Raw genomic sequence first — 21,487 nt, 5'->3', positions numbered from 1 at the left:
GCGTGGTCGGTGGGTGTTGGAGCAGTTCCCAGTGCGGTCGGCCACCAGGAGTCACCCCAGGCCGAAGGGGTGGATCCGAGGATGAGGACCTCCGTCTTGTCCGAGTTCAGCTTCAGTCGACTGTTCCTCATCCATTCAGCAACGGCCTTCATTCCTTTGTGAAGGTTTGTTTCGGCAGTGTGGGGGTCCTTGGTGAGGGAGAGGATTAGCTGGGTGTCATCGGTGTAGGAGATGATGTTGAGGTCGTGCCAACGTGCGAGGTGGGCAAGCGGTTCCATGTAGATGTTAAACAGAGTTGGGCTCAGGGATGAGCCCTGGGTTACGCCGCAGATGATCTTGGTGGCTTCGGAGCGGAAGGGGAGAAGGCGGACGCTCTTTGTTCTGCCAGAGAGGAAGGAGGTGGTCCAGTCCAGGGCCTTCTCTTGTATCCCAGCGTTGTGGAGGCGTGTTCATAGTCTGTGGTGGCCGACCGTGTTGAAGGCGGCTGACAGGTCAAGGAGGATGAGGGCCACCGTTTCTCCGTTGTCCAGCAGGGACTTGATGTCTTCGGTGGCGGCGACGAGGGCAGTCTCGGTGCTGTGGTTGCTGCGGAACCTGGACTGGGAAGGGTCCAGGATGTTGTTCTCCGTGAGGTAGCGGGTCAGTTGTTCGTTGACGGTCTTCTCAATGAACTTTGCAAGGGAGCGGGAACGGGAGCAGGGAGATGGGCTGGAAGTTCTTGAGGTCTTTGAGGTCTGCCTTGGGTTTCTTGAGTAAGGCGTTGATCTCGGCGTGCTTCGGGCTCTCCGGGAAGGTTGCTGTCTCAAAGGAGGTGTTGATGACTTTCCGGAGATGGGGTGCAATGGCTGTGCTGGCTTTGTTGAAGATGTGGTGTGGGCATGGGTCTGACGGAGATCCGGAGTGGATGGTGTTCATGATCTTGATGGTGTCGTTGTTGTTGATGTTGGTCCAGGAGAGCAGGCGGTTGGTGCGGATGGTGGTTGTGGGGGCGGAGGTCTCAGTGGTTGAAGCTGTCTTTGATGTCTGCGATCTTGCGGGGGAAGAAGGTGGCCAGCGAGTCGCACAGGTCTTGCGAGGGTAGGACGTCGTCGGTATTGGAGCTGGGGTTGGAGAGTTCCTTCAGGATGTTAAAGAGCTCTTTGCTGTTGTGCGTGTTGTTGTCTAGATTGTCTAGGTGGTCTTTGAAGGAGGCCCTTTTGGCGCATCTGATGAGGTGATGGTGTCAGGTCTTCAGTGAACCAGGTGGCTTTCTTGTTGAGAGGCACAGTCGTTGATCCACTGTCTGAGGTTGCGGGCGGCAGTGTCGGGGTCGGCGGGTGGGCTCTGGGCGAGGGTGGTGGTTAGCTGGCCTCCGGTGACTTTGCTCCAGCTGCGGCGAGGCATCTGTTGGCTGCGGTGGTGCGTGGTGGGTTTCTTGAAGGTAAAGTGGAAGCAGCGATGGTAGGTCCAGTGGAGTTCGGTGGTGTGGTTGAAGGAGACGTGGGGGCTTGCGGAAAAGATGGGGTCAAGCGTGTGACCGGCGGAGTGGGTGGGTGTTGTGACGAGTTGTCCGAGTCCGAGGTTGGCTAGGTTGTAGATAAGGGTGGTAGAGTTGGTGTTGTTGTTGCTCTCGAGGTGGAAGTTCAGGTCCCGGAGGAGGATGTAGTCCGTGGAGGATAGGGCGTGTGTGCTGACGAAGTCGGCGATGGAGTCGCTGAACTATGGTGAGGGTATGGGGGGTCTGTAGATGAGGGTTCCTCTGAGGGTGGTGTTGGGGTCGGTGTGGCTCTGTAAGTGCAGGTGTTCGGCGGTGCTGAGGGCGTCGTCGTGTTGGTCGAGACTCTGAGAGGTTTCCTGTGGACGATGGCGATTCCTCCTCCTGCTCCGTTGGTGTGGTCCCGGTGGGTGATCTTGTAGCCTTCCGGGACGGCTATGGCTATGTCGGGTGCCGAGGCGGGATTCAGCCAGGTTTCCGTCAGGAAGGTGACGTCTGGGGAGGTTGAGTCGAGTAGGTCCCAGAGTTCGACGGCATGTTTGCAGGCGGTGCAGGTGTTGAGAAGGATGTATCTGAGGTGTTTGGGTTCTTTCCTGGTCGGCAGCATGGTGGGTCGGATGCTTATGAAGCTGCAGTTCGGGCAGGGGAAAGCTCAGTGGGTGCGCTTCGGGCGGCCAGGAAGCAGGTGTGTGATCGTCCGGTGTTGAGTGCGCAGAGGGTTCTGGCATCGTAGCGGTGTCGGGCGTCGTGGCGTTCGCTTGGTCCAGGGGTCCTGGTGCTGGGCGCGGTCCAGGCGCGGACGGGCTGCTAGCATTCACAGTGACTCCTCAAAGCCCTGCTCCAGGAGTTGCATCAAAGGAACTAGTGCAAAGTACTCCTCCAACGAGATCTGTAGTAGCAGGGTGGCTGGTGTGGTCATGTAGTTGAAGGTACAGAGCACATCTGCAGGAAAGATCAGAGACTTATGGACAGTGAATTACTGACACACAATAGCAGAACCTGGTTTATGTCAGCATACAAAAGAATCCACATTTAATGTACTTCTTTTGAGGCCTAGGTGGCCTTAAAGGACCTTACAGAAGGCACACAGGGTTGCCACAAGATTTTGAGCATAGGCTATCTTTTTGTACATTACATTTTAGATTTTTTCTTGCAACTTGTATGTATGTATGTATGTTTGATGCTGCTTTTATGATTTTAATTAATCGAAATAAAGACTTTTGACTGACTGACTGACTGGCATAGGCTATTACCGGGTCGTGGAGTGCACAGGGACCTTTAGCTCCAACTGAATTTACAGGTAAAGCACGATCAGGAAATAAAAGTATGTTGTAGCAATCGTGAAAGAAGTCACAAAAAGATGTGACTGTTGTGGTAGTAAAGACTTCACTAAATTGAATGTGGTGCAGTAGTTATGTCAAGCACCTGCTGTGATATAAATTCTTAAAACTCCCCCAAGGGACGACGCACCTTTATATTTTTAATTTGGGCGACAAAACCCATGTTGTCAAAGCTTGCTTTGACACAAGAGTGGAGAAAGAAGGCTCAGGCACAAATGAGTCGGTGACTAGTGTTCAAGCGTAGAGTGCAATTCAACCCATGGTCCTATCTCGGAACACTAAATTTCTTTTTCTCAAACACATCTGCAGCCCCCTCAGTAACTTAGTGTGTGTGCGCGTGTTAGGGTGTGTGGTGGGGAAGGAAGGCCTGATTACAGGATGTGTATGATGCTACAGGCCTTGCATGGTTTTCCTACCAATGTAGCCACTTTACAGGGTTTGCAGTATGACGATGTCACAGGCTGGGGTCTCAAGGAGTAGACATGTAAAATGGATGTATGCCACCACGGAAGAAGAGCGCTCCTCGGCCCCCATCTTACCTGGATGTGCCCTCTCCAAGCCTCGCCTGCTTAGGAGTCCTGTACTGCTCCGGGTGCTCAGTGGAGTCGGGCTGTCTCCTCGGCCGCTTGTGCTGGCGGTGCTGCAGCTTACACTTGGACCCTCTGGGGCAGCTGCCTTTCTTGGCAAAGTCTGGGCACAGCAGGGTGTGTTTCTTTTTGCACTGAAATGTAGAAGAAATGCAGTCATGGTCTGCAGAGATCAGCCCCGCATTAACATTTAGGAGACCTTATTTACACTTTTTAGCGTGAGAGCATACAGTGAAGCCTACACGCGCTTCTAGGTGTAAAATGTGCTCCATGGTCTTCGATGAAGTTCTATGTCGACCTAAAATTATGCCATGGTTATGTTGCACTCTTTCTAGAAAAAGCCTTATTTAATATAATGCCCAACAATCGCAACAGCTTCACTCCCACAAATATTCTACTACTAGGAGCTGGACTGAGTGCAGACAAAGGGCTCACTGCAGCTTTAAACAAAATGGAAGCGCTTTTGGCAGTAAATCTGATTTCGTAATGGATGTTTATGACCACAGACTTCCAAACAAGTAACTGCTGTAAGGAGTGCTTAATTTGTATAATATATGTATATTTTTTAGGATGCCACACCTACTCCCCCCCCCCCATTCCCATTCCAACCACTTTCCCAGGCCACTTGGCTCTACACACTTATCTACTGGCTCTACACACATCCCCAACTGGGACTGCTAAAAGCCAATGTAATGTCACAGCACAGATAAATTGGGTCCCAGCACCTCGAGGTGCATGTGGTGCATTGACGCCAGTCTGTGAGATGCACAGTAAGTAACACTTCACAACACTCAAAACACACTTTTACAAGTGGGACCCTACAGCACAAGGGACCTTTTATCCACACGAACATTTATGACATGGAAGGGACCATACATCATGCAATGCATTTTAGGTCTCGCCTAGGCTGCGCTTGCGCTGTCTCTTCAAGACATGCTGTATTCAGGATATGGCAAAACAAAAGGGGATGATGGACGGAGCGTTTGAGCAAATCAAACACTCACCCCCAGTCAACTGATCTGGGTTTAATCCATCACCATTCTTTAACTCACTCAGCCACCCCAGTTCAGACATGGCCATATGCAAATCAGTCTGACCCTGTGCCTCATGGGAACAGTCCAGTCCGAACTGCCAAGCCATGTCTTCCCTGGACCGGAAACAAGCATCCTGGGACCAGTTTCGGATTCATAATCCTCATCAGCCAGGCTATCTTGAATCCAGTGGCCAAGTGAGCAAGGGACTCACGTCTGAGCATACCCTGCCAACTTAGGGCGAACAAAGCAAAACAAAAGGGGATGATGGATGATCCTTGTACTGGGGTGAATGTATGACATTGTTCTACATTCTGTCCATCAACTGTGTTTTTTGCAGTATTCAGGATATGGGCATAAAGCTCTGCCCACTTTACGCCCCTTTTTTAATTCGCTCCTGTCCCTGTCCTTTGTAAATGGTGGCTTTTCATTGGACAATAGGCTTAGTAGTCCCTCCTTAGTACAGCCTTAAGGTACTATTTTGGTAAAAGGCTTCAGGTAGAACACACACTTGGTCCTAAGCTAGGCTGGCAGTGGTTACTTCACTTACTAGAACATCTTGCATTTATATGAGATTGTCTATAAATTTCCCTTCATCAGCTCCACACAGAGTACAACCTAATCCGAAATTAGAGTAATATTATTTTGTCGCAATTAATTGTATAAATGGACATAGCTATTTGAATGTACTTGTAATACTGTCTTGCATGCAATGCATTATGGGTAGGGTGGATTTACCATATCTTCTGCAGGGTGCAGTACCATATGTGACCAAAAGAGGTCCCCTTATGGCCACATATGGTACTGAACCCTGCAACATTGCTAGGTAAAAACATTGATTATTTTATAAGTTTTTATATAGTGCTGGCTAGATCCGTGGGTATCAGAGCACTTTACAACATGAACAGAGTAGAGAAAAACATGGTATAAGGATACATGATGAGATATGCATTCCAAATAAACATTTTGAGACAATACATTAGAGGGGTATGTCAAAAGGTGGATTAGGTAGGTAAATATGTCGGTTAAACCACCAATCCTTGATGGTCAAGGTAGTAAGGAGAGTCAACTGGGTTGTCAGAGCTGTGTTCAGTTGGCTTTGTCAGTAAAGTATTTGTCAAGGCGATAGAGTTTCAAGTCCCTTTTGAAGTAGGAGAAGGAGGGGTTGCATCTGAGTTCAATAAGGAGAGCGAGCATTCCACAGTCTGGGTACATTACCCGAAAAGGATAAGGCCTGGGTGGATTTCTTTTCCAATTTTGGAGGGATATGGGGAAGTGAGTTAGAGTTCTGGTTTGTCCTGCTTTTACGAGCCTTCTGTTTAGGTAGTTTATAATTTATAATGCCAATAACTCCAACTTTGTAGACATGCACTGCTGGTGCCTTGCTCACTAGGCACCTCTAGGAGCAGCTTGTTGTACTGCACTAAGACATACAATGCTGGTTCCTGGCTCACTATGAAAGCATTTTCAATGCACTAGATCTCGCATTACTGAGTATGAGCTATTGAAGTTGCATTATTATTTGCAACGCCAATACCTCAAACTATCAGTAATGTGAGACCTATTGCATTGCAAATGCTTGTTAATACCTGGTACTCGGCCGTTTAACACACAATCGCGACTCAGGATCATCTTAACCCAGTGAATCACTTTACCATACCGACATTTGCCACACATCAGGCTCTTTACCACACGGACGGAACTTAATCCTTCCAATGGGAACTTTACCACACTGGCATTTGTTAAATTCCCCCCCACACGTATGTGGCCCACCATGAGACCTTTACCAGAGGGATTAATCACATGGTCCTAGGCCCTAAGGGCCTTTAATCAGACACACCATGTAATATCCATAAAGTTTCTTTTAGATCGAAACAAGACCTCACATATTCAAAACAGGAGAGGGTCACCGAGATGATTTACCATAATATTAGTCAACTGCTGTATTACAATATTGAAAACACATGTCACTATCCCTGAATATTACATGTAAACACATTAAGAATTTGGAGAGTATGCCTGTGCACCGTCAGTGACTTGTCCGAGGAGGGCATGAAAGAGCTGAAACTAGATCATAAATTCAAACCTGTTCTGAAAAGGGTCCCATTAAATACGTTTGGCCTAGGGACTTCAAAATCCTTAAGATGTCCCTGATCAGTCCTTGTGAAACTCAAGCCTTCCCCATCATTTGTATAAGTATTCAGTGGGCGTGTCAATTTGAATGAAGCTGGGAGACTCGGTATTTTGTCTGTCACATTCATTCACTCCTGGGTTTTCACACACAATTTCTTTGTACCACAGGGCTTGTAGTTTGAGCAATATGCAGGAGCTTTAAAAAACAACATAAAAAGGAATGTTGATTGCAAACCGAGTTCTGGCTGAAGCTGCAACTTGCTACCTACCCCCAAGCCTTCATAACACCCAACACAAAACCTTAAATAACCTCCCTGGGTCTACTCAAAAATGTATTAAATAACCTCCCTGGGTCTACTAAAAAATGTATGTGTCCTTGTGTAAACGTAACTGGTGCTCATGTAAAACACTCCAATTCCTTTGGACGGGGTTCGCTCAATATAAATCTGCAATAACAAAAAAACGACAGTCTCCTACCCTTTAGCTGTACTGTTGACTTCTGCAGGGCATTGGGCAATAGCTGCAGTAGAACAAGAAAGGAAATTCTGATAAAAAGCATGACCAGTTCTTGCACAGATTGCAGTGGTGATGGAGAAGGGTGCTGTGCTGCAAGACTTCAGAAAGACGTGAACACGAGGATTCACAGAGCAAAAGTGAAGACAGCTCCACATTCTGTGGGAGCATCTTTCTATGGACCGGGACGTCATCGAGCGATCCTATGCCTCCCTCACCTTCCACTATGTTGCAGGCATGGATGATCCTGCCCACTAGATGTCCCGGGCTGTTATAAAGCACGGCAATGCTCAGACAAAAACAATCTCCAGCGGAGCGGGCAATCTCACCATGTGTGGCAGTGTTGGCAAATTGGTCCTATCTTACCGCAGGATGCACATGCAATTTACACTGACTGCGCATGACACAATCTAGTCTCACACCCAAGATTGTGCCTGGACCTGGGTGGGCCACCCTCTGGACATACCAGACAGGCATGCAACCGAAGCAGGACTGGTAGGAACATTTATGTTTGATAATTACTTGGCCCATCTCACAGGGGAGAAAAATTCAATTGCCCCGTCCCTGTTAAATAAGAGACGGTGCTAAGCACTGGAAACAACCGGCACAAATTAAGCACTGCCGTAATCCTCACTGATTACAGAAATCGTCCTTACAGAGTCCCTATCCAACTCTGTCTCAAGGATAGCATGTGGAATGCATCCACGGCATGGAAACAGAAACCTTGCCTATCCCTTCCACACCAATGTGTATGTCTATGTTATTGTAAAGACAAACCTGCTCCACTCACTGCCATACAAGTAGATGCATCTCAAACCTCCTATGGTGTCTACCAATACAGTATCCCCGGGGACAATGGTGATGGGAGAGAACGCAGTGACTGACAGAGAAGAAGCAATCTCAGGTGCCAGTTCAGTCTATTCCAAGACGCCCCGCTCCCTTGCCACAGCACTTCCTTTTGGAAGAAATCTCAAATCGAAACTGTTGAACTTTGACCGCTGGCAAAGAGAAACCAGCAACACAACATGACCAGTCATCTGCAACAGCAAGGGGTTAATTTAATGCACAACCGAAGTACAATCAGAGACAAAACACCTCTAGATGGAAGTAGAAGAATAGTCACATCCAGCTTACAATGCAGAGGGTTCCTCCCTCCCTCGTCATACCAGTAAAGGTGCTTCTTGGAGTGGGGTTATGGTGCTGTCATCTCTCTAGTAAATCGTGGAATGCAGCCCCATCTCTGTTTCAGAAAAAGCCATCTAAATGAACGCTTGCATCCCTGAACTGTTACTATCTAAGGTAACAAACAACCCAACACATTCCTCTCCCTCCCAGCGACCTGTACAAAAGACACAAAGAACAATAACACACAAGGAAGGGCTTTTAGGATTTCTCAGATGTATTGCGAGCCTTACCCCACTATGAATTGGTGTTGGGTTTCCGAGAAGACCCGCTAGGCTTGACTCCCAGCCTGTTATGGGTCACGCTATGGATAACACCTGAATTGGAACTTCACACAAGTAGGATAGTGGTTAACAGTTTGAACTAAATTAATGTGCAAGCCATTCCCTGGCTTAAATATGTTAAAAAATACCCTTTAAGAACTGGGATTGAACAATCTTTGGGAGAATACAGCACAAATGATTTCTCACACTAAGACACAGATTACGAAAAAATATTTGGAACATAAAGAAAACTTGCGACTTAGGAAAGCTCTTGATATGCAACATTTCAATCTTATCCACTTTCAACTAGCTTTTGTATGGAGCCATATTCATTAAGGATAAAGTCACCAGAACGCAGCTTTTATTTGTTTTGTCTTTATTTAGAGTTAACATGATTCATTATTTAGGTGCCTTTCCTGAAACAGGGTCTTGGTTTACCTCTTTACCAAACTGTCCCTGTGATGGGGTCTCCTGCTAATCTTCAAAGCACTTTATCCTATTTTTCACACTCTATTCGTTTCCCACACTAGAGTTCCTATGTCCTATATGTAGTGGAAGATCATTTAAAACACACCAAGAGGGCTTAATATTTCTACAGTTTTAAACTTTATTAATCAGGCACTTATTTCAAGGAAAAAATATGCATTATGAAATAACATGCTGGTTGCTCTATTTTAGATGTGAATACTATTATATGATTTTATGATTGTATTAATATGTGTTTTATGGGTGAATTATTTTTATGTGTTTTAAAATGTGCTTTTAGGGTCTTGCATTGGACCAAATGAAATAACGACACAAGGAAGGAAGAACAATGTAATCAGGAGACGCAATTCTGACTGGTCTCCCTGGCATTCCTTTTTTGACAGTCATTTCCATTGGTTAACTGATACCAGTTTTTCCGTGGTTACTGTCGGTGCTACCATTTCCACTTCATCATCATCTCCCCTCTTCCTAGTCATAGCCTCCCCTTTTCGCTCGTGAAACTTCTCATACCACCGATTTGCACAAACAGCGCTTCCAACAAATTCTTTAGCCTTCCATGGCTCAGTTGTACCACCTCTTGATCCACATGCAGGATGCATAAACATGAAAACGCTTGGAGTCACCCTTCTTCATGAGTTTGGAAAACTGCACCACACTATCCTACAACCAGATGGTCATCTAACCCCCTCTCCACTTTCTGGGGCTGGGCCGCTTTGCTTCCCCCACATAGTTGAATCTGTCCCCATCTGATCTAGACACAATTGTGCTATCTGTATACAACAATGCACAACACTAAATGCGAAAATGCCATGCATAAAAACTATGTGGAGTGATACACTCGGTATAAACCTATTAGGACTCCTTTCAAGTCACACCCTTTGCACAAAGCTACTCAAGTTCCTGCTTCATCGTCGTTTTCCATCTCTCAATCTTCTGATCACTACAAGGAAAATGTGCAGAGGACTGGTGTACCTTGAGTCCAGCTGCACACTACTCCTGCTTGCTATTTTCTTGTGGTAACACTGAGACAGAAATAGCTCCTCCATGAATTCAGTCAGTAAATTCTGGCTTCCAATGCTTGCATAGGACCCCACATTATCCAATGAAATCTTTTTTTAAGGTCGACTGGGCACTTAGACATAAATGTGATCATCCACTGAGACTTGTCAGTCATTGTGCAAGCTACACAACTGCAGACTATATACTCAACATTATTATCCAGAACTGGGCACCAGAACACGGCCTTGCCCAGTTCTTAGTTTCACTCATGATCAATTGCCCGGTGAGCCAAAATGCAAAATTCTGTTTCTTATTTACAAACGTTTAACCAGAAACTTCAATATGCATACAATACCAACATGACGCATAAGCAGCTCTGTCCCATTCTGGTATGCCAATTTTTCCTCAGGAATTACTCTCCCTAGACCAAACAAGCCTTTGTTTGTTCATTCGCCTGCAAAAATGCACACTTTCTTTCATGCGTTATCATAATCCTCCCTGGAAATATGTGCATCTATGCTTTGTATTAGGCTTCTCCAATCACACTCATCCCCTTTCTTGCTATGTGCAGGATAACCCACCAGTCGTAGACAAGACAGACACCTGCAGTATTTTCCTTGTTCCTGACACACAATCCACCTGACAGGTAAATTCATGCTTCCGATACAGGTACTGGCAATTCTATGCATTGACTTAAGTGACCTTTTGTGAAGAATAAATGCTAAAGATTTCTGGCTGGTTATAACCCCCCAAAAAATCGATCCTCTATATGTATTATGCGTAATTTCAAGGAAATGAGCTCGCCAGACTTAGCCACCCCGAGCAACAGGAGCTTAAGGGACTCACAATTAGCTTCTTGAACACCCGCTCGATAGTGAAACCCCAGCTTGAAATATTTCAGCTCTTAGATTCTGATAAACCGGATATTCTCCTCCTCACTTAAACGTGGCTTACTGAAGAGTCTGTCCCTGATATTCTAGCAGTAGTACCCAATAGCTATTATATTCTTCAGGCAAACAGGACCTCAGGTAAAGCCGGGGGAGGGGGTGCAGCCATTATCCATCAAAAACTTCCGTTCACCTCACTTGTGATCACAGGCTTACCCTCAGTTGACAGCCTAGTTTTAAAATTTGTATCTCCTTAGTCCTCTTTATTTGCGCCTTATTTTATAGACCCCCTTATCACATGCCTACGTTCCCCCAGCTACTAGGCGAAGTAATCTCCCATCTAATTCTCATAATCGGAGATTTTAATTATTGGCCCAATAATGTACGGGAGAGTGCCAGCTCTATTGAAATGGCAGATCTTCTCTCTGGAATGAATTGCACCCAGCATGCGAATGTAGCTACCCATATACTAAGGGCGAGGCTAGACGAGCCTGCCTTTAGGGGCCGGCCCCCCGGCCCACGCACCCCATTCGTGCAGGGTAGCCGGTCGTCCACCCTATGGGAGGCGACCGGGTAGAGGAAGTCCTTCCGGGGGAGCGGTGACGCGTTTCCGGCGCAGGCGGGGTCAGAGGCCGTGACCTATATAGGTCACTTTCGCAATTCGGTCGGCCTCTTTCCTCGCCTGCGCACGGACCTGCTCGCACCTTCTGCCCCCACCTCTTGTATCCCCAGGCTCGGTAGCCTGTTTTTGGTTTAATCTTTAATCAGTGTCCCGATCTGTTAGATTCCCCTGCCCCATAGTCAATCCAGCCCCACTTCCATCGTACTATCGGAGGAATTGAGGCGGCTGTCCGGGAAGGCGTGAGAGGAGTGCGAGCTTGCCCGTGCGGAACACGGAGAACAGAGTCGGGGCGGCAGCGACCAGCGCGACAGGTAAGGGGTGTAGCTCACGGGGCTGCAGACTTGGGTGGGCCTCGGGGTTCGCCCGGCATACTGGTTGTTTTGTTGGTGTCCCTGGGGCCTGTACAAGCTGTGGCGATCTTTTGTTTTAGGTTCCGCTGAGCTCTGCTTCCACCCCCCTTACCTGCCGCCTGGGGTGCGTGCCGCGAGGGCGGGTAGGGGTTTGCCGGGTTGTTCAGCGGGCGGGGAGGACAAGTGGCACTTTTTCCCGTGCGCGATAAAGGAGGGCAAATACTGTTATCGTTATTCAGCGGGCGGGAGGGCAATCGGTGTTTTTCCCGCGCAATCAATTTGAGGGCAATATGCCGCCTAAAGGCTTGCAGCAGAAACGGAAGGGGAAAGGCCCGGAGGTAGCGCAGCTACTCAAGGCGCTGCTCGCAAAATTCGATAGTCCCGAAGAAAGTAGTGAGGAGGAGGGGGAGCTTCCTGAGCCCGAGGTTGAGCCTGAAGTGGTCGTAGAGCGCCCACGGAGGCCAGGTGTTCCCCCTAGGGCCGCTTTCCCTCCTTTGAGCAAGAAAGCTAAGGTTCAGAAGCAAGGCGGGAGGGGTAAGAGCAAGAAAGCCGGAGGCCGGCCTTCGACGCATCCTAAGGAGGTCCCTCTTGAGCCCGATGTTTTAATTGTACCACCCCCTAGGCAGCCTGAATTACCGCCAGCTGCACCTGGTAATCCCCAGGGCAATCCGGGGACGCCCCCCCCCCTGTTGGCCCACCGGAGGATAAAACAGGGGCGATTTTGGAAGAAATTCGCGGGGCATTAGCGGCCCTTGCGCCGGTCCCAGTCACTGGGGGGGTGGGCATCCACCTGATACAGTAGCACCAGGGGCGCCCATACCAGTTCCCCCTTCGCCCCCCTTGCCGGCTGCACCAGTACCAGTGTCTCCCCTCCCGGGGGCGCAGCTTCGGGCCCGCTCATTGAGATATTGGGGGCACTTAAAGCATTGTCAGCAGGTCCTAAGGAGCAGGGCGGTGGGGGGGTGGGGACGACGCCGGTGGCGGTAGCCCCCCCCTCCGCGTCAGGGACAGTAGGGGCCACCGCAGCAGTCGCGCCGTGGGCGCCAAGTGCATCTGAGGATCCCACTCTTAGCAAGATTAGGGCTCAATTGGCGTTACTGGTCAAGGAGCGGGGGACCATTGGGCAGTTAGGTCAACATGCCACTGCATCAGGGACGGTCGGTCCCGCGTCTTCAGGAGGTAAGCCTGAGGGCCCAAGTGTTTTGTCTACCAGTGGGCTTAAGGCCGGGGGGGGCAGGGTTATGTGTTATCTAAACCTGGCCGCTTGGCTACCCATGTACCACTGGAGACTAAAGAGAAGATATGGAAAGGGGAATATGTGGATTTGTTTTCTCTCATTCGTCCCAAAAGGTGGGAGGTGGAGTATAAAGATAAAGATGGTAAGGACAGCGCTTCTAAGGAGAGGAGGCCGAGAGTGGAGGAGTCCATTACAAACTGGCTTTTTGGTTTTCAGGTTTTCATGACAGTGTTGATTGAAAAGAAGCCAGAGCTGGCTGCGTCCTTGGTTTATTATCAGCATAAGATTTTGAAGGCACATGCAACTCATGGTGGTTCTGCTTGGTTAGACTACGATAGGGACTTTAGATGGGAAAAGGTTCAGGATCCTGACATAGGGTGGGACCAGGTAGAGGTGAATGTTTGGCTTGAAAGCGTGAATGGTGGCAAGTCAGGGGGGTTCCAACCAGCTAGGCAGCCCTTTCGGACTTCGCAGGGGGGAGCCGGGGAAAAAAGAGGGACTTGTTGGGCCTTTAACAGGAAGTCATGCACCTGGCCACCAGATAAGTGTAAGTTCAAGCATGTGTGCTCCTATTGCGGGCATCCCTCCCACCCTGAGTTCAAGTGCATTAAAAAATCCAAAGAAAAGGGAGGCGGGGGTAAAGACATCAAGCCCCCACAGCCTTGAATTGCCCACCCCTGTGGACATTGGGAGACTGGTTTATTGGCTGAACCAGTATCCTGACCGATTAGCAGCCGAGTTATTGTACCTAGGTTTTTCTGAAGGTTTTCGCATCCCAGCGCAGGACGTTCCCCCTGTTCACTATTGCAATAATTTACTGTCAGCACGTGCTCAGCCAGCTGTGGTCAAGGCCAAAATTGATAAAGAACTGGGTTTGGGGAGGGTAGCTGGCCCCTTTCTGACACCCCCCCTGCCTGGTTATGTGTGTTCTCCTTTAGGTGTGGTCCCCAAGAAGGACCCTGGTCAGTTTAGGATGATACATAATCTGTCGGCGCCCAGAGGGGCCTCAGTGAACTATGCAATTGACCCTGCCCTGTGTTCAGTTAATTATGCATCATTTGATGCCGCTCTACAGAAGTTGAGGGACCTGGGCCCAGGAGCCATCATGGCAAAAACGGACATAGAATCTGCCTTTCGCCTTTTGCCAGTGCACCGGAAGATTATCACTTGTTAGGTTTTCAGTTGGATGGCAAGTTTTATTATGACCGGTGTATGCCTATGGGGTGTGCAGTATCTTGCCGATATTTTGAGACTTTTAGCTCAATGCTTCACTGGCTATTTTCATATAGGTCTGGTTACAAAGGAGTCGTGCATTATTTAGATGACTTTATGGTGATGGGGCCAGCGGCTTCCGCGGATTGTGAGCAGGCTTTGAAACAGCTAGTGGCTATGTTTCACGAGTTCAAGATACCCCTGGCCCCTGGTAAGACAGTTGGCCCGGCGACATGTATGTCATTTTTGGGCATAGAGATTGACTCAGTGGCTGGCGAGTGCAGGTTGCCCCATGATAAGGTTCAGGCCTTTTCTGAGGCCATTGAGGTAGCATTGTCTTCTACTAAAGTGACTCTACATCAGTTACAGGTACTAGTTGGTCAGCTGAATTTCGCCCTGAGAATCATTCCTATGGGGCGCCCGTTCTCGAGGTCTATTGCAAGAGCTATGGTAGGCCTGTCCCAGAAGCACCACAGGGTTCGCCTCAGGGCTGAGGTGAAAAATGACTTGAGAGTGTGGCTGAGTTTCCTGTCAAACTTTAATGGTTCTGTTGTCTGGCCGACACCGGCAGTATCTAACAAGGAGCTGGGATTGTTCACGGATGCGGCTGGGAGCATCGGTTTTGGGGCAATCTTGGGCTCACGGTGGTGTGGGGCTGAATGGCCACGTGAGTGGCATGAGAGTGGGCTGACTAAGAACATTGCATTTCTAGAATTGTTCCCGATCTTGGTAGCGGTGAGCATTTGGGCAGAGCACTTCAGGAATAGATGGGTGATCTTTTGGTCTGACAACATGGCAGTGGTGGAAGCGATTAACAGGCAGGGGGCTACGTGTGCGCACGTCTTGAGATTGCTGAAGCGGCTAGTGTTGGAGTGTCTGAAGTTGAATTTGACGTTCAGGGCTGCGCACATTCCGGGCGTTGATAACCACGCTGCTGATGCCTTGTCTCGTTCCAAGTTACAGGAGTTCAGGAAGTTCCACCCAGAAGCGGAGGACGAGATGACAGTGTTTCCCCCATCACTGTGGAGGATTGGAGCCCCGCTCTAGCGGGGCTGGTAGGTGCCTCACTGAGTGGCCGCTCTCGGGCTGGGTATCAACAGTGTTTTTTGAATTACAGGTGCCTGGTTCAGGAGGCGGGCAATACAAACTGGTTTTCCGATCAAGCCATGTATTCTTTCTTGCAGCGCATCAGGGATCAGGGCAGGTCTCTCTCTTATGCTAGGGCTCATATTTCAGCAGTGGGGTTCTTTGCAAGATTAGCGGGTTCACATGATCCTGGGTCATCCTTTGTAGTCAAGAAAGCTTTATCGGGTTGGGCCAAGCTAGAGGGGCCTAAGCGGGATTGCAGACGCCCTTTAGATGTGAGGACTTTGGGGGATATCCTGAGGGTATTGCCTTTGCTCTGCACCTCAGCATATGAGGGCAGGCTCTTTGCAGCTGTGTTTTCCTTAGCATTTTATGGTGCCTTCCGCCTGGGAGAGATTGTGGGGTCGTCCCGTAATGATCAGGAGGGTGGGATCCAGTTTAAGGACACGAGGTTTGAGCATGGTGACCTGGTGGTGATCCTTACGAAATCCAAGACTGACCAGGCGGGGAAGGGGGCGGTGATTCACTTGCGCCCCGCGCTGGGAGCCCCGGTATGCCCGGTGGCCTCCATGCGGGAGTATTTAGCCTCGCGTCCTGGTGGGGGGTGGACAGCCTTGTTCATACATGAGAATGGGGAGTGCGTATCGCAGTTCCAATTCAAGGCGGTGTTTCAGAGGGCCTTAACACATCTGGGCTTGGGGGGCGCGGGTTACTCTTCCCACTCATTCAGAATAGGGGCAGCAACTTTGGCGGCAGGAGCAGGGTTGTCATCTGTGGCTGTTATGAAGGTGGGCCGCTGGACGTCCGATTGTTTCAAGCGTTACATTCGCCCTGACTTACTTTGACGAAATGTTTTGCCACGTTTTGCTAACTTTTCTATTTCCTCTCTGATTAGTATGCCGGGTATGGTGGTATGGGTGTTGGGTCACTCATTTGTGCGACGGGCGGCTGAGCATCTGCGGTGGCGTCGACTGAGGAAGCCATCGAGTTTGGTCGGGGCTGAATTTCTATGGCATGGTGTGGGAGGAATGCGCATTCGGCATCTGCGGCGGCTCGTGGAGGAGATTAAAGAACGCGAGGGACAGAAGTCCCCGGACCTAATCATAATCCATCTGGGCGGCAATGACATGGTGGACCGTGGACGCTTGGCAGTCAAAGAGGCGCTCCTCGCCGAATTTTCTTGGCTTGGTCACACCTTCCCACAGGCCAGGATTGCATGGTCATGTATGATTCCGAGGAAATGGTGGGGCAAGGACATCAGGGCTAGGGTTTTGAACATCTCAGTGAGACGTCTGAATGGTGAGTTGGCAAAGTTGTGCTCAGCGAAGGGCCGCTTGCTGCACTTACCCCATAAGATGATTTCTGGCCCGGCCATATTTCACCAGGATGGAGTGCACTTGTCGGACATTGGCATGGACGCATGGATCAATGGAATCTGGTCTTTTGTGCTGCATCTACTGGAAGGGGGGAAGGGCGTCGGACCTATGGCCCCTAGTCGCCCTTGTGGCGGAAAAGAGACATTCGAACACTGATCTTGATAAATGGCAGAGACGGGAGTCCACCTTTGAGCACTCCCTTAGGCCAGCACTGAGGGGAGAGAGGGTAAGCTCTTCACAGGGGGATGGAGACCACCGGTTGGGGAGGCTAGGGCGACAGGTACGAGCCTCCTGGGTCCCTGGTCAACCTGGTGGAGGAGTGGTGGTGCCCTGGAAATGGCGGACAAGGTTACGAGGGCTGGGGCCCATCACTCTATGACGCAGGTGGGTTGCACCTCGCGTGGGCATCGCTTCCTGGGGAGAGCATAGCCAGAGGGCCCCTTGGTGCTGGGGGGATAATGTCATTCTGTGGGATTGTTGAACATGATAATGTACAGTTTTTAATTCAGTGTCCTGATTTGCAAGTTTTTAATAACTTTAATAATAATACTTCGTCATGTTTATGTTGTGTGTATATTAAACATGGCCGTTTTTGACACCCACCAAATCTCAAGTTTAATTATTGGGTGGATGATGGGAGGGCGTGGAGCACGCTGGGGGATCCGGTCCCTATAAAAGGGCACATTTTAGACAAAGTTTTGACATCTAACTTGAAAATCTCTAAATTATTGATCTCTCCTTGTAGATGGTCAGACCATCATTTTATTAAATGTATTATCTCCAGTGTTCTCTCTACCAAACCCCCACGAACAGAAAATCATTTAGCTAGAAACTGGAGGCACGCAAATATTGCCAAATTATGCTCTTTCTTAACTGCCACGGCCTTGACAGCTCAGGAGTCACAATCAGGCAGAAAGTATTAAGAAATGGCTTGAATCTGCTAGAGATAGTATTGCTCCTATAGGGAAAACCAAGATCATGAGACCCCATGACGCCCAACGATGGTTCTCCGACAACTTAAAATCAAAAAATTGCTTTAAGGCAAGCAGAACGTAGTTGGAGTTGCCACTATTACTCCGATAAAAAGGTTATATTCATAGCTCAGCTTAAAGAATATAAAAACGCTATTCTTAAAACTAAGGCGGATTACTTCTCCATGAAAATCTTAAATTCGACAAATAAGCCCAAGGATATTTTCTCTATAGTAGATGAGCTTGCTAAACCAGATAGAGTCATGGTGAAACCTGTCCCTTTGCAATGCTTATGTGACTCTCTCAACTCCTACTTTATTGAGAAAATTGCCCCTAATAAGGCTAGCATCCCTACTCATACTTATTCTACGTTTTCTCTGCTCATGCACAAAAACCCACTTCTCCTTGATCAAATTCCTCTGATCTTAAGGGAGGAATTCTTTGATTTGCTTAAAAAAGTTGGTTCCGGTTTCCCTACTATTAGCTGTCCCCCTCACATTCTACAGGAAGCTTTTCTCACTTGTCCGGACCCCCCCTCTTTCACTCCTGAACAATTCTCTCAAGCTGGGTATATCCCCATGTACATTCAAAAGTACGGAAATTGTTCCGATCCTAAATAAACCTAGCTCAAACCCTCTGGTCCTCAGCAACTATCGTCTCATCTCCTTGCTGCCCTACTTAGGCAAAATCTTAGAAGCTCATGTAGCAAACTGCTTCAGCTTCTTAGTTGAAGACTCTCACTTTCTTGACTCTCATCAGGCAGGTTTCAGACCTGCACACTCAACAGAGTCCGTTATTCTTACAGGTATGGATGAGCTCAGAAGGGGGGCTGACAAAGGTATCACCCAGGCCCTGGTACTCATTGATCTGTCAGCAGCATTTGAAACAGTCGATTATGATCGCTTGATTGATTGTGTCAGCAATGCCGGGATACAGGGTCTGGCGCTAAAGTGGCTCACTTCTTTTCTCAGCAATCCATTTCAAGCGGTTCGCCTTGCTAACTTCTCCTCCAATAAAATGTAATTGACCTGTGGGGTACCTCAGGGCTCCTCACTTTCACCCCTTCTATTCAACCTGTACCTACTACCCTTGATTTGCTCTTTGAGAGAAAGAAAAGTTGGAACCTTTAACTATGCTGACGACCTTCAGTTGGTATTTGATATTAATTCATCTGCAGCTGCTGTGTCTAACTTTCAATCCACTATGAAATTCATCAGCGAATGGATGAATAGCAATCAACTAAAATTGAACTCTGATAAAACCGAGCTAATCCTTGTGAATGGGTCAGCCAACCCATGGAACTCCAACTTTTGGCCTCCACTGCTGGGAAATCCCCCACTCCCAGCTGGCTCTACCAAGAGTTTGGGCATTGTGATCAGTAATGATCTGTCTATGAAAGCCAAGATTGTCTCAGTGGTCTCTGCTTGCTTCTTTCAATTGCGAAGAATTTGGAAGATCAGTAGATTTTTGACCACTGAAGCCCTGACCTTGGTCATCCTAGCTCTGGTAATCTCCTGTGTTGATTATGCCAATTCACTGCATGTTGGTATCCCAGCATATCAATTACATTGCTTACAGCTGGTGCAGAACCAAGTGGACTGGCTGATTTTGCGTCAGCCCAAATGGTTCCACGTCAGACCGCTGATGAAGAGTATACGTTGGCTTCCTGTGGCTGAATGCTGCGCCTTCAAGCTGGGATGTACCATCTTCAAAGCCCTCTCTGGTAACAGTCCAGCATTCATCTCTTCCAGGATCCAGAGCTGTACTCCATCTCGGGACCTACGCTCTTCCCATTTGAATTTGCTGGCTACCCCACCATTTAAATGCAAGAAGTACGGGTGACTAAGATTTGTGGTCTTGGCCCCGCAATTTTGGATCTCGCTTCCTGTAGAGTGAGGTCTGTGACTTCTTATGCACAGTTTAGGAAACAGCTTAAGACCTGGCTGTTCTCCCAGGCGTATGACTAGTTAATTCTCTTGTTGTAGCAGCCTCCGCTTTGACCCCAGCGCCATGAAACCGTTGGTGTATGTGCGCTTATCAAGTGCCTTTAACATAACATAACATAGCAATGGCCCTCCAACACGCTTGACCATCTGTCAGGCTTTTTCACCATCAGGCTTTTTCACCATACTGTGAAACTGCAGAGACTTCCATGTGCTTTCAGATGTGGGAGTGCTGAGAGTTCCTTCTAACGAAGACATTGAGTAGTTAGTTTTCTTTTTGGGGAAATCCCAGCTTCCAAATTCACTTTACTTTCTGAGTAGGTGCAGACGAGCAGGCAAAGCCTAACTCAAATGAGTGGGTGTATGGTTGAGTGGAGTACAAGACAATTCTAACCGTTCCAACAAAAGATCAAATGTCCAGCCAAACTTGAGAGTTTTTTTTAGATACACAATAGTTTAAAAATATGTCAAAATATACACACACAAATATACACCAGAAATGGCTATCTAAAAATAGAAAGCACAATACACAATTAAACGACAATTCAACACAATACAGTGTGAAACCAGGCCCCTGACTATTAGCACTATATACTGTTCGCGATTAGTAAAGGACTGTGAATGCCAGCATAATTCTGAAAATTGAAAACCACAAAACAACAGCAAGTCAATTACCCAACTGATAGCAACCTTCAAGCAATGTTCCAAACTGCTATCCAGTCACAAGTCTGTAACATTGAAGAAAACAATTTACTGACCACAAATGTGTTAATGTTCAGGAGATTGTCAGGACTTTACAAGTCGCAATACTACTAAGCAGGAACACAAAAGAAGCAGAAAAAGTGGGAGTAGAAAATATAGGGTGATATGTACAAATCATTGCTGCGGTCGGAAAGTGCCTCATTCGCAGAATATGGCCGTTTTCCAGCCACACAAATGCTTTTACATATGTACAAATCACAAACTGCAATAGGGTTACACGTTACGGAATCGCAATTTATGTTTGGGATTCAGTATTTGAAAGAGGCGTGTTAAGGGTGTCCATTCAAAATACAGAACTGCAGTGGTTTGTATGGACGCTTTGCAACCATATTACAGTTGCAAAATATACATTTTTTTACCTACACCTCAAAGTTGGTGGTAACCATTTGTTTATGGGAAGGGGTCCCAAGGGTCCCCTTCCCATTTGTGAATGTTGAATCAAATATTTTTTTAACAGCAGGCAGTGGGCTGCATTTAAAAAAAGAAGCAATCACAGACATGGTGGTCAACTGATCTCAGCAGCCACCATCCCCGTGATGGCCGCGATTCGTAATGGGTCACAAATTGCGACCTGCCTCAATATTCATGAGGTAGGTCTATTTGCAAACCCATTAGGAATCACTATTTTGTAAATCTTTATTTTGTACATTAGGAAATCGCAATCCCTAAATTTTGTATATATAGCCCATAGTGCATTGGCAACCTACAAATGAAGGGAGCAGTGTCTCAGAGTTTGGAAAAGTGACTTCTCTGTTTGGGGTTGGGTGGTTTTGGTCCATTGAAATGTGTATTATCGCGTTTTGGAGTCCCTAAACACTCAAAGTCAATGGCTCCTCACTTGAGGTGAGGGAGCAAACTTAATGAAGGGGACAGGCCGCATTTTGACCCCCAGCAACCACATGCAAGTGCAATACCACAGGCACAAAAGGCCCACACTACACCATGCAGGCTCTCTGTGATCCGACTACCTCAAATGCTCATCTGAAGAAAACAATAAAAGATACTTCAGAAGGGAAGATTGCTCAGGTGTAAA

General features: G+C 47.9%; 1 protein-coding gene across 1 annotated transcript in view; it reads right to left on the bottom strand.

Moving 5' to 3' along the window:
* The window catches only part of ZC3H3 (zinc finger CCCH-type containing 3), a 1,776,692-nt gene that overhangs the window by 246,955 nt on the left and 1,508,250 nt on the right, over window positions 1–21,487 (bottom strand). The window contains exon 10 of the mRNA XM_086966317.1: window positions 3,354–3,535. Within this exon, the coding sequence (XP_086822443.1) occupies window positions 3,354–3,535 (182 nt within the window). The remainder of the gene's footprint in view (window positions 1–3,353; window positions 3,536–21,487) is intronic.

This window comes from Lissotriton vulgaris, chromosome 4_1 (assembly GCF_964263255.1).
Source record: "Lissotriton vulgaris chromosome 4_1, aLisVul1.2, whole genome shotgun sequence".
NCBI lineage: Eukaryota > Metazoa > Chordata > Amphibia > Caudata > Salamandridae > Lissotriton > Lissotriton vulgaris.
The sequence above is the reverse complement of the archived record's forward strand: the minus strand, read 5'-3'. Positions and strand labels throughout refer to the sequence as shown.